At 46.7% G+C, this 16,910-nt stretch overlaps 1 protein-coding gene across 1 annotated transcript in view; it reads left to right on the top strand.

Moving 5' to 3' along the window:
- LOC142803016 (ubiquitin-protein ligase E3B-like) overlaps window positions 1–16,910 on the top strand; it is a 141,298-nt gene that overhangs the window by 55,668 nt on the left and 68,720 nt on the right. Inside the window, exons 12-14 of the mRNA XM_075888114.1 lie at window positions 1,092–1,204; window positions 10,301–10,509; window positions 14,709–14,870. Coding sequence (XP_075744229.1) covers window positions 1,092–1,204; window positions 10,301–10,509; window positions 14,709–14,870 — 484 coding nt within the window. The remainder of the gene's footprint in view (window positions 1–1,091; window positions 1,205–10,300; window positions 10,510–14,708; window positions 14,871–16,910) is intronic.

Here is a 16,910-nt window from a genome sequence, read left to right as displayed (position 1 = left end):
ATATTGTGGCAGAGTCTAGATCAGTAAATGATTTTTTAATGGTCCGCTAGCTGTGTTGGCTAAGAAACTCAATCCTAGTAAATAACACAAGCTGGCATCCTATAGATTGAATATTAATTTCGTTAAACTTGTGTATGAACCGGGCGCTATGTTTCTCAGTGGCAGGCCAGCTCAATTGAATCTACATTTCTTAGCTAAATTTCTGCACCTTCAGCGGAATCAAAATGTGTCTATTGGTTATTACGAATTTAACCGAAGTTTTAACCCGATTACAAAAGGAACACTTGATGCAGTGGTCTTGTGGTTACAGCGCTTGACTGCTGACTCGCAGTTCGCTGGATTGAATCTGGACCACGGTGATCGCATTTTTCAGCGGAGCAAAAATGTTTGAGACCCGTGTACTTAGATTGAGGCACGCATTGAAGAACCCCAGGCCGGCGAAATTTCCGGAGCCTTCCACTACGGCGTCTCTCATAATCATATCATGGTTTCAGGATGCCAAAACCCATCAATACAATATATGACCGAAGTAACTCAGAAAACACCTGTGTATTTCACACACAAGCATAATACTTGATACTCGATTATAAGAGTGATGCTGGATTCGCCGAACTGCCTAATACTAACTGTATGGGAATTATGAAGACGGTCTATTGGGACAGTTTGGCTTGTCTTTGGCAATTGGGCTAGAGCACTAGGTCTGATGGATTTCCTTTGCAGCATAAGTGTATGGCCACTGAAACACAACGCTATTAAAGAAACCCTCAAGTGCAACGTATAAAACAAACTCCCAATGAAACCCGTATAGGTTGCCATGAACACCAGTGCGCCATTCGTCACGTAGGCATTGAGGAACCTCCGTGGTGCCAGTTTTTTTCGATTTCTGCCTCAATTGACACCAGCAGGGACAAAAATAAAATTTCATTTTTCTCTCTCATTATTGTGGTTTAAATTAATTTAGACATCTCGTCTGGTTGGCCTCATGTTCGAATCCTAACTTTATAGCATAAAGTCAGGAATTTCCTGCATGCATCCATTTTTTATTGGGCGCATTACAAATGTAGTGCATTGCTCTCTTTTTCTGTTGTCAGCATGTGTCTACCAAACTGCTGGAAAGTTGCCAGAAGTACGTGGTGAACAAGCGCTCGAACCTGACCCACTGGCACCCCATCCTGGGATGGTTTGCCCAGAGCATCGACCACGGGTGAGGGTCTTAGTTTCACCTCCTACCCCACTGCCATGCTTCTTTAAGAGCAATAGGCACATTGAAGGGGCCTTGAAACATTTTTTAAAGTAACCATGTAAGAGATTCAATAAAATAACACTTTGCTTCATGAATTCAACGCCGCAATTATTTTAAGAATTCGTCTAGTACAAGTGGAGCTACAAAGATTCGCCACACGTGGCAATCACATTCTCTCGTCTCTCGTAACGACGAAAGTGCTGGAAGCTAAGTGAAGAGAGATGGCAGGGGCAAAAAAAAAAAAAAAAAAGTTACACATGCCTCGTGACCTTGAGCACTTTTCGCTTTTTTTTTTTAAATAGGGCACGCAGCTTTTTCTGCGGGATCACGCGTGCCTGTGGGGACAAGCCAAAGCATCCCACGGCGATCCCTGTAGCGATCACGCGTGCCATGTTCAAATCAATCAATGGCCGATAGATAGCCTTCTAGGAGCAATTTTTGAGCGTCTTCTGTCATTTGTCGAGAAAAGAGAAAATCATTTTAGCTAACTTTGATGATTTACCGTATATACTCGTGTAAGGGCCGCCCTCGTGTAAGGGCCGCACCCCAACTTTGAAAGCGGATATTTCGAAAAAAAAAAAACAAAAGTTCAAAATGTCCCGCCAGAAAAGTGTAGTTAGTTCATTTACAGCCAGATGGCGCTGCACGCTTTTCCGCTTTTATTCTACTTCCGCCGACGCGCCGACCACGCTGTTGACAGCGCGCCGCCATATTTGCCTTGTGCGGCCTCTTTGTTGGCATCGTTCCTAGCATCGTGTCGATACGTTGGCAGCGCGGCTTCAGATCGGTGTCGTCGGTGTCACTTTGTTGGTTGTAGTGAACCCTGCAGAAGCCAGCGCACGTGACGGACGATGGGCCGGCATCTGAGATCATTCACTGCAGCATTTAAGCTGCAAGTGATTGACTATGCCGAGGAGCACGGGAAGCGGGAAGCTGGACGAAAGTACGACGTCGATGAGAAGCGCGTGCGTTACTGGATGAATCAGAAAGATGCCCTCGCCGCTACTAACAGGAGCCGAAAGGCGTTTCGCGGGAAAAAGTGCAAGTACCCGCAACTCGAAAGCGAGCTCGTCAACTACGTCGTCGACACACGAAGGGACGGCTACGCCGTATCGACTGACATGATACGCGTCAAAGCCCTCAGCATCGCTCGCCACATGGAAATACCCCCGGCACAATTCAAGGCAAGTCGGGGCTGGGCTACGCGGTTTATGAACCGTAACCAGCTTTCTATTCGGCGCCGAACGACGATTTGCCAAAAACTGCCGCGCGAGTACGAAGACCACGTCATTAAGTTTCATCGCTTCGTGAATGCTCTCAGGAGGGAGCATGAATACGACCTGTCCCAAATTGGGAATGCGGACCAGACACCTGTGTGGTTCGATGCACCGGAAAGCACCACAGTGGATTTAAAAGGTGCGAAAAGTGTGTCTGTGCGCACGACTGGTGCAGAACGCCAAAGGTGCACTGTGATGTTGTGCATCACGGCAGACGGCAGGAGGCTTCCGCCGTACGTCGTATTTAAAAGGAAGACTCTCCCAAAAGAGAAGTTCCCTCAGGGAATCGTCGTACGTGCGCAAGAGAAGGGCTGGATGTCCGAGGAACTGGTCGTTGACTGGATTAAGACCGTCTGGGCAAACAGACCTGGAGGGCTGTTACAACGGAAAGCCCTCCTTGTTTTGGACAGCTTTAGGGGCCACTTGACCGACCGCGTCAAGAACCGAGTTGCCGCAACTCGTACGGACTTGGCCGTCATTCCCGGTGGCCTGACGAGTGTGCTGCAGCCGCTCGACGTATGCGTCAACAGACCATTCAAAGTGGAATTTCGCCGATGTTACTCTGAATGGATGGCTGGAGGCGTCCACGAGAAGACCCCTACAGGACGGCTGAAGCGGGCGTCGCTCCAACAGGTGTGTGAATGGATTTTGAATGCGTGGCGTGCCATGTCAGTAGAAGTAGTTGCTAAAAGCTTCAAGGTAACGGGAATTTCGAACTCCATGAACGGCACCGAAGATGACCGTCTCTGGGAAGACGCGGACGCCGAGGCGAGCTCCTCCGAGAACGAGGACAGCGAAATGGAATCCGAATAAAAACATTTCTGGCATGTCATTTGTGACTCTTGCACTCTGCTACTGTTGCATAAACAGTACAGACCTTTGGCCTGTACTGCCTGTACTAAATCGGCCTGATTCGTGTAAGGGCCGCACCTAGCAAAATTTTCGAAAAAAAAGTGCGGCCCTTACACGAGTATATACGGTATTGTGGATTCCAAGCCGCGTGCTATGCTGTAATATTTGGCTCACATGCTCTCGGGAGCCTCTACTATCGATCGGCAGCGTTTTCTTTCCATGCTCGAGAAGTGTTGCAGGGCTTCTTTAAGGAGTTTGAGCCCACTGTAGCTGGTGAGGTGAGTTTGTGAAAAACTTGACAGTTATAAAGTGACTTCCGGTGGGAGATTATGGAGCGCGCTCTACATGCTCCAACCCTGAGACAGTGCCATGAGAACCTGCACGTGAGCTCGCGCTTGCTGATGTCCGGAAGAGACAACATGTTTCCAACTTTCTGCTTCAATAAAGTGTGTTCTTCACCACTCGCTCCCACTGTGGAAGCAATGTAACATTCACCATGTAACACCTTCGAGCCTCTGAAAGTAGTCGGTGGAAATCACCGTTAAGCTAACCTATGAAGTTGTTGCACTCAAGCACATTCGAGTGTGCTCCTTTGTAGTTCCGAGGGTTCTAGCTCAACGTGCCCAGTATCCTGCTTGGTGAATCGGCCCAATGTTTTTCTATTGTGTATTACGTATTGCCTCTCTTGTGGGTCACCAGTGTAGGCTGTGCAAAACAAAAATGTGTGCCAGTGTCAAAGATAGGCCTGTTACTGGTGCTCCTAGAGGTATCTGGACCAGTGATATTGTCACGTACCAATAGCCGTAGAGAAGGGACAGGAACAGCGGGGCAGAAAGACACGAGCGTGTATCTTCGAAACGAGGCGCTAACCACACTTCTTCTTCGTTCTCCTTGCCCTTTTCGGCTCGCTAGGGCTTGCCGGCTCACAACTCTAGGTGGCATTATTCCCCTTCCCATTAGAGCATCGACCCGATGCTCATACACAAGGGGACAGCAGGGTCGGTAAGGAAGAAAAAAAAGAAAAACGGTAGCTATAGTGCACAGGGCATATGCAGGTGCAAAAAAAATTGTCTGAGGTTGGTCATAAGAGAAAAAAAACCATTAACAGAGCTCACAGTTCGTTCGAGACCCAACGGGCAATGTAAAAAAAACGAAAATGTTTGCTGCCCAGGCATAATAAGACGAGTATCACCACGTAATATATGGTTTTAGGCGGACGACATGCACAATCTCTGTTCGTGGTGAGTGGCGCTGTGTCGTTGCCGAGCCTCCATCTGGAATAACTTCATAGTTGACCTCGTTCAACCGCCATAATACTTTGTAGGGTCCGAAGTACTTGCTCAAGAATTTTTCGCTCACACCTCGCCGTCTAACAGGAGTCCAAACCCACACTTGGTCGCCAGGTTGGTAGGAGACTTGTCGGTGGTGGATATTGTACCTTCGGGCGTCTTCACATTGCTGCGATCTTATGTGCACGAGAGCTAATTGACGTGCTTCCTCTGCACGCTGAATGTAATCGTCGACATCGGGAGTTAGTAGCTCATGCTGGTCGATGTCACAAGGAATCATAGCGTCTAGCATGGTTTGCACGTCTCTACCGTAAACGAGGCGGAAGGGTGCGAACCTTGTCGTTTCCTGGGTTGCGGTGTTGTACGCAAACGTTACGTATGGCAGGATTTCGTCCCACGTTTTATGCTGCACATCCACGTACATAAAAATCATGTCCGCCAGCGTTTTGTTCAGCCTTTCTGTTAAGCCATTACTCTGGGGGTGGTATGCGGTTGTCTTGCGGTGGTTCGTGTAACTGAGCTTGAAGATGTCGTCCAACAGTTTTGCCGTAAACGCTGTCCCTCGGTCAGTGATGATGAATGACGGGGCACCGTGACGAAGCACAATGTGGTGCATGAAAAACTGGGCGACTTCAGATGCTGTAACGCGTGGCAGTGGCTTCGTTTCAGCATAACGCGTCAAGTAATCAGTTGCGACGATGATCCACTTGTTTCCGGAGTGAGACATAGGAAACGGTCCAAGAAGGTCCATCCCAACTTGGTCAAACGGCGTACGCGGTGGATCGATGGGTTGTAAGAGGCCTGCAGGCTTCACAGGTGGTGACTTGCGACGCTGACATTCGCGGCATCCTTTCACGTAGCGTTTGACACAAGCTGCGAGTTTTGGCCAGAAATATAGCTTTCGAACCCGGTCGAGTGTCCGTGAGTATCCCAGGTGGCCGGATGTCGGCTCATCGTGGCAAGGGACGACTAGAAGATAAGATCTGCTGCCAACACCAGTGTTTTTCTTGTATAATATGTCGTGTCGTAAGCAAAATGACGGCAACGTACGGGAAAGGGGATGAGGAACAGACGCGGTGCTGCCTTCTAAATGATCGATGATGGGTCTTAACTCGGGGTCCGCTCGTTGCTTACTGAGGAGGTCCGCCCCACTGAGAGTCCCCAGGAAGGTGCTGTCGTCTTCTACAGCTGTATGGTCGGACTCCAGAGGTGCTCGTGATAGCGTGTCGGCGTCTTCATGCTTTCTACCCGACTTGTATACAATGGTGATATCGAACTCCTGAAGTCGCAGACTCCATCGTGCTAATCACCCAGAGGGGTCTCGGAGGTTAGCCAACCAACATAAAGCGTGGTGATCACTCACAACTTTGAATGGGCGCCCATATAGATAAGGCCTGAACTTTGTAATCGCCCATATTACCGCGAGACATTCCTTCTCTGACGTTGAATAGTTGGTTTCGGCACGTGATAGAGTGCGGCTCGCGTAGGCAATCACACGTTCAATCCCATCTTGTGTTTGCAGCAGGATAGCTCCGAGACCAATGTTGCTTGCGTCAGTGCACACCTCTGTGTCAGCATCCTCATCGAAATGACCGAGTAAAGGAGGGGAACACAATCGATGTTGCAGTTCCGCAAAGGCAGTCGCTTGTTCGTCAGTCCACTGAAATGGGGTGTCGTCACGCGTAAGTCTGATGAGAGGCTCCGCAACCTTCGAGAAGTTTTCAATAAAACGGCGATAGTAGGCGCAGAGCCCCAGAAATCGCCGAAGACTTTTTTTGTCTGTCGGAGCTGGAAAAGAGGCCACAGCGGCAGTCTTCTCGGGATCGGGCCGAACGCCTGCAGCACTCACAACGTGACTGAGGAACTTCAGTTCATTGTAGCCGAAATGGCACTTCTCTGGCTTGAGGGTAAGGTCAGCGGATCGTATGGCTTCAAAAACACTCCGAAGGCGATGAAGGTGCTCGTCAAACATTTTTGAAAAGACAACGACATCGTCTAGATAGACGAGGCAACTTTTACACTTGAGGTCAGCGAGAACGGTATCCATCATTCGTTGGAATGTGGCCGGAGCGGAACAGAGGCCGAATGGGAGCACTCGGAACTCATACAGGCCGTCAGGAGTTACAAAAGTCGTTTTTTCGCGGTCACGTTCATCGACTTCAATTTGGCAATAACCACTTTTGAGGTCGATTGATGAAAAGTACTTTGCTCGCCTCAGCCTGTCAAGAGAATCGTCCACTCGAGGCAACGGGTACACGTCTTTCTTTGTGACGTTATTCAGCTTCCTATAATCGACACAAAAGCGAAGTGTACCATCTTTCTTCTTTACAAGGACCACTGGCGATGACCAAGGGCTACTTGATGGCTGTATTACACCGTCTTGAAGCATTTCCTTCACTTGCTTTTGAATCGCGCGTCGTTCGGTTGGTGAAACGCGGTAAGGCTGTTGCCGTATAGGGTGCGCGTCGCCGTAGGTGATAATACGGTGTTTGGTGATCGATGTTTGGCGGATTCTCGATGAACGTGCAAAACAGGCGTGGAATTCTACAACAGGTCGTTAAGCCTTCGTTTGTTTTCGTCAGAAAGCGCTGGATTTATGTCGACGCCCCGGAGAGGTGCTTCGGTATTATCGGTTGCCTCGGAAGCAAAACACTCAGTCACATTAGTTACTGGGTAGGCATAGGCGATGACAGTACCAGGGAAAAGGTGTCGGCGCTCGTAGCTGAAGTTCGTAACAAGTACCTCGCAATGGCCATCCTGAAGGTCTACTAGGCTTCGTGCTACGCAGACACTTTGGGAAAAGAGCAGGGATCGATTGCTCTCCGCCACCATTTCACCGTGTTCTGATTTGTTACCCGCCACTTGAAGCATAACACTTGAGCGCGGTGGTATCGTCACAGCATCGTCAATTACCCGCAGGCATACTCGATCGTGGTCAGGATTATGCTCTGGTGTGGCGCTTTTTGCTGAGAACGTGACGAGGCGTTGTCGAATGTCGATGATAGCACCGTGCTCCCTCAGGTAGTCCATGCCAATGATCAGGTCTCGAGAACACTGATGGAGAACGCTCAAGCTGATAACAAAGGTTGAACCACGAATCTGTATTCGTGCTGTGCAAACGCCGAGTGGCATGACGATGTGCCCGCCAGCAGTACGAATTGGCTTGAGGTTCCAAGGCATCGTCACTTTCTTTAGAAGAGCAGCCTGTTTTTCACTTATTATAGAAAAAACCGCACCCGTGTCAACTAAAGCAGTGACTTTGCGACCGTCGAGCAGCACTGGAATATCTAATGAAGCCTTTTCGGAACCAGCTGGTGTCGTCGTCGTCGGGGAATCTTCAGTTTGCGGAAGCGTCGGTAGGAGGCCTTGAGCTTGTCCAGTATGAGCGGCCTCGCCCCCGAAGGTCGCTGTGGTTAGTTTTCCCGGCGCGGACTGGGGGACCGACCCTGCGCCACGCTCGAATAGGTGCGGCGATTAGGAGAAAATCGCCGCGGCGACGGGGAGCGTGACTGGTGCAAGGATGACGAAGTTCCGCGCTGTTGAGCCACATACTCTTCAATATCAGGGGGTCGCTGACCGAACCTGGGTGGTGGTGAGTTCGTCGAAAATCCGCGTAGTCCAAGTTGCCGGTAAGAACAGTGTCGGTAAAGATGCCCAGCTTCGCCACAGTGGAAGCAGAGAGGACGTCGATCAGGCGCACGCCAGACGTCTGATTTTCGCGGGATCGGGCGAGGTGCGCTGTAATATGGCGCCGCTTGGACCGTCTGCAGCATGGCTGGGGCCACGGTGGGATGCGGGATTGCGGGTGTTACAGGTTGCTGCAAAGCTTGAGCATACGACATGCGGGGGAAGTCACCGGGTGGTTGATAATCCCGCATGCAAGATGGTTCTCTTAAAGCATGCTGGACTTCATCTCGGACAACGCTGGAGAACGAAGAGGTAGGGGGCTGCGAGGGCACTGACAGCTTCTGGAGTTCTTCGCGGATGACTGAACCTATGAGCTCTCGGAAAAAATCCATTTGGCCACCGAAAGCTCCAAAGTAGTCCGTAGTTGAAGCATTGACGTGCCGCTCGTATGACGGGGCCCGGTGCCTAAGGGTGCTTTCGATGGTGACAGCTTCCGTGAGAAATTCTGATACAGTCTTGGGTGGACTGCGTACAAGCCCACCGAAAAGTTGCTCTTTCATTCCGCGCATGAGGTACCGTACCTTCTTTTCTTCTGGCATGCCGGGGTCAGCTCGGTGGAAGAGGCGCGTCATTTCCTCGACATACATCGCAACCCCTTCATTTGGTAGTTGTATGCGGGACTGCAGATCGCGCTCAGCTCTCTTCCGACGGTCAGGGCTTGCATATGTCGCAAGAAGTTGGCGTTTGAAGTCTTCCCATGATGTAAGAATACCTGCCCGGTTCTCGTACCAGACACGTGCGCCGTCCAAAAGACTGAAATAGACGTGCCGCAGTTTGTCTGCGTCGTCCCACTGGTTGTGCACGGCAACGAACTCGTAATGAACAAGCCAATCCTCCACATCCTCAAGTGCAGTGCCATGCATGAAAAGGATTTGGCGTTCGCGGTGTGAGTAAGGTGCAATGGAGCGGCGTTGTGTCGTTCGTACCGGTTGGGTTGGTGTCGGCATGGCTGGTCGGAGCTGCCATGTTGTTTGCGAGCAGTCCAAACTCAGGAGATTGCCCTCGGATCCTTCTGCTGGCGCGGTGCACAGGAGTGACCACCAGTACGACGCTTGTGTTCCTGGTATGTGGAGGGGTACGGTGCATAGATCACCCAGCACTTCCACCAGTTTGTCACGTACCAAGAGCCGTAGAGAAGGGACAGGAACAGCGGGGCAGAAAGACACGAGCGTGTATCTTCGAAACGAGGCGCTAACCACACTTCTTCTTCGTTCTCCTAGCCCTTTTCGGCTCGCTAGGGCTTGCCGGCTCACAACTCTAGGTGGCAATATGATAAGTATCTGGGCCAGTGATATCTGAATTCTTTAGTAGAGGCAGCGCTTTTGTCCTCTCCTGATAACACCTAATGTTTTGGGACATCGTTACTGAAGCACTTTCTCTATGGACATGGTAGACTTAAGTGAGACTCCATCACTAAATACATTGACTGATGTTTCAGAGTATAAACTCTGCAAAAATGTAGCAAACAAGAACTTGTCAGTAAGTCTGTCGTAAAAAGAAGTAGAAAGACTGAGACAATGCACACAAAAAAGTATGGATGCAAATATATGCAAATACAGTAGAGTCTGATGTCTGAGTAAACGGAAATTTGTTAAACGGAACTAATGCTTAAACAGAACGTTTGTCTCTGCAATGCTTGGTTTCGGGCTTGTATTCTACACTCATACTCACCTCTCATCTCAGTAAGTGGAACTCCTGTTAAATCGAACATATTTTTCCAGTTCCTTCAGGTTCCATTTACTGAGAGTCTACTGTATATACAAAGAGTCCATATAGCAGATTAAAGTATACTGCACTTTGTTATTGCACATTACCACAAGAGTTTGTATATATTTTTGTTGTTTTGTCTCGGGCCCACCTTACATTAATAATCAATCAGGTTTTACTGCTCTGAATCGACGCACAATGCACTGTGCAACTAATAGAGTGGTCACCTTGCAATTGTTCTGCAGCCTACACGAGTCCCTGACCTTTGTCAAGCAGCAGCTGCAACTGCTGTGGTGTGGCCCCCTGGTCAAGGTTCTGTTCAGCCCGCTGGCAGAGCTGCTGGCACAGAACGACAATTCCAATTCCTCCTCGAGCGAAGCACCAACGTCGCAGAGTCCACAGCCCGATGTGCCCACTGGTGTCCTCAGCTCTCCTGCAAGCGCCAGTGCCGCCAGTGAGTTCTTAGCTGCAATGACACCTCATGGATAATATTATTTTTTTAGTATAATCGGTACCAGAAAACGGGATAGTGTGCTTAACACGTTCACTGTGGTGTGGGTCACAGGAAGCTCACGGCCTGTGCTGTCCTACGTACGTTACAGGCATGCATCTGCTATGATGTGATCACTTCATCAAACATGAACACAGAGGTACAATTCGTGTTGCTAGAGGTTATAGATACTAATCAGAAGCATTTTTTTTCTGGTGTTATATGCCATGACCTGCCAGTCGGTGGGTCACAGCGCACCTAGAAGATATGCTGAGTGGGCCAGTGGTGGGTCATTCCACACGTAAAGTGAGACTTCAAGAAAGCTTGCCGCAGGGAACGTGCTGAAAAGTGGGGTGTGCATGGGTTTCGGCAGAAGTTTGTCTTGAGGGGTGCAAAGTCATGTTGCATTGCATTGGGGATAAGGGTAGTGCTGGTGTAGTAGGGACTGGGGAGTAGGGGAAGGGATCAAGTGCTGGTGTGGCTTGAGGGAGCAAGTGCCCCCTTTTGCACCCCTCTGCCGATACTCACAGGTGTGGGTTATATAGGTAGGGGTTGCATGCATGTCTTTTTTTTTTCTTCTTTTTGCAAAATTCAAGGCAGGGTTGCTTATATGCTGGGGCTGTTTATATGCAAGAAGCTGGAGTAATATGTTGTGCACTTTGGGGCAGAACAGTACAGAAAACTAGACAAATAGCTGAGTCCCATGTGCTCTTCATCCCGTTTTCTGCACTGTTCTGCCGCAACGTGTATGAACCAGCTAGGCCACATAAGAACACGTATGTCATGCACTTGTTTTCAGCAGTAAATGTTGTAGATTCTTTAGATTTTTGATTGGTTCGTATGCCCACTCACTGGTGTAGCTCGATGACTAATTTGCTAAGTACAATATCTTCTTAGGGGGTGGTGGCTATGTTTGTGTTTGCAACTTGTATGTTTTAGTCATGTCAACTTGTGGCCAAAGGGAGCAAGACACATCAGTCATTGAACAAATTAAACTTTCTGCATAGTCGCCATGCCTTGACCTAACCTCAGTGTGCTGCATATGACCATAGCTGATCGCTCTGGTGAAAGCCCTACACGGCTCGACGTGTTGGTCAATGTGGTACATTCCAGGACCAAGTCTAAAGTAATATTTTTTTTTACAGCGAAAGCTGTTATGCGATCATAACTCGGGTCACACGCAGTTATCCGCCACAGCCGCCGTCACCACTGGTGTCCGTAACCACATCACGTGAAATTAAGAAAAAAAACCTAGCACGAATGACACAGTGGGGCTCGAACCCAGGTCTGCTGGGTGCCAGCCCAGTATTCTACCACTGAGCTACGCCAGTGTTTGCGACTTGTTGGCAAACTTGCCTTAGGCAGGCTTGATGTTGGGAAAGCAATCGCATTAATACGACTTTAAAGCATTTTAAAACAGCGAAAGAACAACCAGCCGTCTCACATTGCGAATAGCGTAACGAGTGGGCCACCCAATACTCCAACCCCACGACAAAAGGTTGTTCTTGTTCCCCTATTAACTCTGGCACATACCCACTTCAGCCATAATTCCTCATCGTCGTCCGTCACTGCATGAACAATTGGCACAAAATTCCTTGCAAGTGTTTAGCGGATGCCACGCTTCTCAGAAGAATGATGGATAGCATAGCGAATGCAGGCCTACTACACAAATTTTCAATGCTCTAGTGGGTATCAAGCAAGTGTGCTTGCAGTAGTTACCCTAGGAGTGTCTAGAAAAGGTTCTGAAAGGCCGCTCTGCTAGTTTTTGCTGTGACTGTGTTGCGCTTTCTGCGCAGGCCTGGCATTTTTTTGTCTAAATGAATGCAACTAAAAACTGGTATGGCATTCATTTGAAGCCCATGATTTCATTCTTTTCATTTCAAGATGTAGAACTGACTGTAGAATAATTAAACAGAGCAGACTCGCAGTAAATGGGAATCTGTTTATCTTGACTGCTGCTTAATTTGAACAACTGCCTATAACATGTTTGGTTTCACACTTTGCCGCTGTCTCCCTGTTCACCTTTTGGTAAACGGTACTGCTAAATAGAACTCATTTTCTTGGTTCCTTCAGTGGCCATTTAATAAATCTGCTCTATTTATTTAAATGCTAATTATAAAACTGAAATTCACACAAACCGGCACATTACTTCATTTTCTTTTTTGCATTGTAATGGTGAGGGCCTTGAAGTTATGGTATGTGAATTTGACAAATTTGTAGACAGTGCTAGGCTTGGGTGAATATTCAGATGCTTTGAATATTTAAAGGAACATTACTGTATTGGAATTTACTTTAATTGGAATTTAAATTGCTGAGAATTTCAAAGTGTTCGAATTGAACAAATAGGTGTGCATGTAACCTTCTCTGAGGGTGACTTCACTGCAGTAGAGGGGTGCTAAGCCATCAAAGCACCATCCCAAACGTTACATTCAGCACAAAAGCTCCTTTGCCATATTCAGTGCAAGCACGCATACCACCAAAATTATAGGCTAGAAATTGCAGTGCAATCATATTCAAGAGGGAGGTGTGTGCCGTGACTACAAAAAGCTATTCTAATATTGTCTGTCAATCTTCACAACATTTCATCAGCTTCCTATTCGGAAATGTGGCACTGGAACATATTGCAGGCATTTCGTTATTATGCTACAATGCTTGCCACTGTGATTACGTGGGAAATGGCATCAAGCCTAGTTTCTGGAGTTAGAGCGATTTGTCACGTCAAGTTGCTTCTTTTGAATACCTTTTTTCTTTTGCTGCGAGTAAAAAGGTGCTTGCTTAGGAATGGGCAAATAGCAAGTGGGAGGTTCAGAGTAAATTCGAAGTGAATAGCAATTTCGTGGAATAATTTCTGAACAAATAGTTTGATTGGTATATGTCGCACGTTAAGAAAAATGAGCATTTTGATCATGAGCCTCGGACAATATTTTTTAGAAATATAACTAGGCTCGTGGGAATGCCACTTTTCTTTTTTGTTGTAAGTGAAGTAGAAGCAGCGTAGTGGCAAAACTTGTACAGCAGTAAGGTGCAATTTATTATTTGGTAGAATTCTTTACGTTTTAAAAGTTGCTATACATCGTGCATATAGGCTTGTACTATACAATTTTAAACTTAAAAAAAATTCAGTGATTGAGGCTATGATAATAAAGACAGACGAGCCGGGTCCACTGTTGAAGGGAACACTTGCATGCTGTACTTGTCCAGACATTACTGTCTTGCAAATACAGAGGCTGAGATTTGCATGAGACTACTGGTGGTTGACAGTTGTGACTCGTTTTGACATAATAGTGGCATACACGAACAACATTTCCACATCCACTTGTCGTTAGGGGGCCAGCAATATGAACGGGAATCACTTCAATGTTTCCTTTAAAGCGGACCGTACTGTACATTAACTTTGAGTGTGGCTTCGAGTTGGTGCAGATTAATCTTGGATGGGTGGTTTCACGCCATAGCACATGAACCCTGCAGTGAAACCACCAGCAAAGGGGAGTTACATGCACTCAAATATACACGTATTCGTTCATTTCGAATACTTAAAAATTTTGAATAATCCGAATGCATCTCGAGGGCAATTTGGATACTGTAATATTTGCACGAATATTCGAAGTTGCCAAATATTTGCCCCTCCCTATAACATGCTTCACTGTAACATAACGATCCCGCAGGTCGCGAGATCAAATTCCGACTGCGGCGGCTGCTTTTTGGTGGAGGCGAAAATGCTGTAGGCCCGTGTGCTCAGATTTGGGTGCACATCTAAAGAACCCCAGGTGGTCAAAGTTTTCTGAGCCCTCCACTACGGCATTTCTCGTAATCATATGATTGTTTTGGGATGTTAGACTCTACATATCACTCAATCAAGTGTAACATATGCTGTGGTGTACTTAGGTATGATACAGGCTGCTATACACCTTGCATCATTAGGGGTTATTATTGCTTAACGGGAGCACAACCAAAAAAAGTTTAGTAGTATTCATGTTATTGTGTTTATTTACATTTGCAATGCGGAGCCTCGATTGAACCACTAAGGTATCTGCTAAGTTTAGCTTACGAACTCTTAAATTTCTTTAATGGTTTAACACACCATCATGCTACACGGTCGCCCTCATGCTTCATTTTGTGTGCAGCACTTGTCAGTGTGTCGTTTTTTTGCTGTCTGGCTGCAGGCCTGCTGAAAAAAGCCCTGGAGCGGGCGTCATCTGGTCGCACATGCAGTGTGCAATACCGACGGCTGGGAAGCCCTGAGGTCACTGCGGTGGCCCTAACCTGCGCCCTCTTTGAGACTGCCCTGGCTGGTCTCACTCAACTACGCTTGGACATTCTGACTGGTGCGTTGCAGGGTTTTTGGTACATGCGCAAATGCAAATGTGTGTGTGTGACTTGTTGCACGGTTCCCTACGAAGATTGCTGTAAAATGGTTTTCTGTAGCTTTCAGTAAAGCTAATCTATTGGCACAAAAGTGGTATGAGGTCTCTGGATTTGCAAAAAGGGGTCCTTCGCTGCAAATTGTCCACATTGTTTTTATTCTGCTTTTGGCGCAATAGCATGGCATTTAAAGTATATACAAATAAAGATATGAATCGGGGGGGCATTAGCACTTGGTGGCTTTCCTTGTAACACAGTCAAGGTCTCCACCAAGAAGCAAAGGCAGGCTAGCAAATGGAAGGTGTTAATGTGTGTACGTGTGTGTGTCGGCATGCATGCATGCAGGGCCGTCAATTTTTTTTGCTTTCTATTGGGGCTTGGTAATGCTTCACCAGTGGTGCGTGTACCATAATGAGCATACTTGATATATTAAACTTGCTCCAGGAATCATTTTACATGCCACAGTAGCATCGCGCAGGGACAGTTATCAGTAGCAAAAGTAATGCTGGAGAAACATGGAACACAGGTTTATCTAGTTTGTTCTCTTCAACTGAGCACAAAGGCCTGAATTAACACATTACCAGCTCACATGTAGTCATTGCCTTGTAACATGGAAATGCATCATTTCGCATTTAAAAAAAAAAATGTCTGAAGTTGTCAGAAGTGTTGCATTGTGCTAGGCCCAGTTGTAGCTCATTGCGCTGTCGATGTCACTGGATGTTAGTTGCAGCATGTAAACATAACATTGAAGCAGTTAACATCTCGCTTTTCTACTAGTGCTATGGCAGTGGTAGCAACAATCAATTAGCATGTACTCACTTATACATACTTTTTGTCTTTTTAAAACAGCACCGAAAATATTTAGTTATAAGAAATCCTCAGAATTACGAGTGCTATTCGGTAATTCAGGTAAGATTTACGTCGCTACCAGGTGGAGGTAAGTTGTTTATCGGAAAGCATAGTTATGGGTTGTTGCAGAAAGTCCACAGTAGATGGATCCTTAACTTTGTTTATTTAGAAAATGCTGCATTTTGATTGTAAGCAGGAGCTGGTATATGTACTTTGATTTAGGTGCACATTCAGTAACATCAAGCGCTTGCGATTTCCTGGGCTCTCCACTATAACGTCGTGCTTATAGTCATATTGTGGTTTCGGGATGGTAAGCCCTAACACTTATTGTTATAATAATATGGCTTGAAACAGCATTAATTCTATCTGGATACGGAAAATTGAAAATGCATGCCTATTTTCGTTGTTTGCTCTTATTTTAAAATTGTAACCCTAAAGATACATTTTTTTCGCTTGCATTTCATTTTTTTTTATTTCGGGATGGCACAAGGAAGGTGTAAAAGCAAGCTCGGCAATGAAATATAAACGCATGGCCCTTCAAAAAAAATAAAGCGGCATTTTTATGAATAAGTGACCTTTCAACAATACCGAAAATGCCCTCTTGATGTAAGAGAATGCTTTGCAAGTTGCTAGATGTGCTATATGCAGGTGGTGGCGCTACACTAGTGTTCTCATGCCAGCCTGCTGTGATGTCGTAGATGTTTTTGGCATTTTCTGTGGCATGTACGTGTGATGCGGCTAGAATCGTGACGTGACAAGTTTTTAAAACATGTATGCAGCTTACATTCTAAAAATGAGAATAGTCTGAAATCTGGGATGTGACACTGACATATGAGCATTGAAGTGCTGGTGGAAAATTTTCATGGGCACCCTTTGATCTTCATTTTCTTTACCAATGATGAACTTGACTGTTCAGTTAGCAATAATAAAGTTCTTGTAGAATAATTGGTCCATCTAAAGTCATCTAGTGTTTTTTTTTCTGTGTCTGTTTCGCATGGTTGTTAAACTATGTTTTGACTTTTATTCCATCTTTATTTTGTGATATAAAGGCCTAATTTAACATGTTTTCAATCGTCAAGGGCACTGGTTGTCATACCGAAATACTATTAATAGATATATTAAAATTAATTTTTTTCTCTTTTCAATGACCAAGT

The sequence above is a fragment of the Rhipicephalus microplus genome, chromosome 3 (assembly GCF_043290135.1).
Source record: "Rhipicephalus microplus isolate Deutch F79 chromosome 3, USDA_Rmic, whole genome shotgun sequence".
Classification (NCBI taxonomy): Eukaryota; Metazoa; Arthropoda; class Arachnida; order Ixodida; family Ixodidae; genus Rhipicephalus; species Rhipicephalus microplus.
This window is presented reverse-complemented; position numbering and strand designations above follow the sequence as displayed.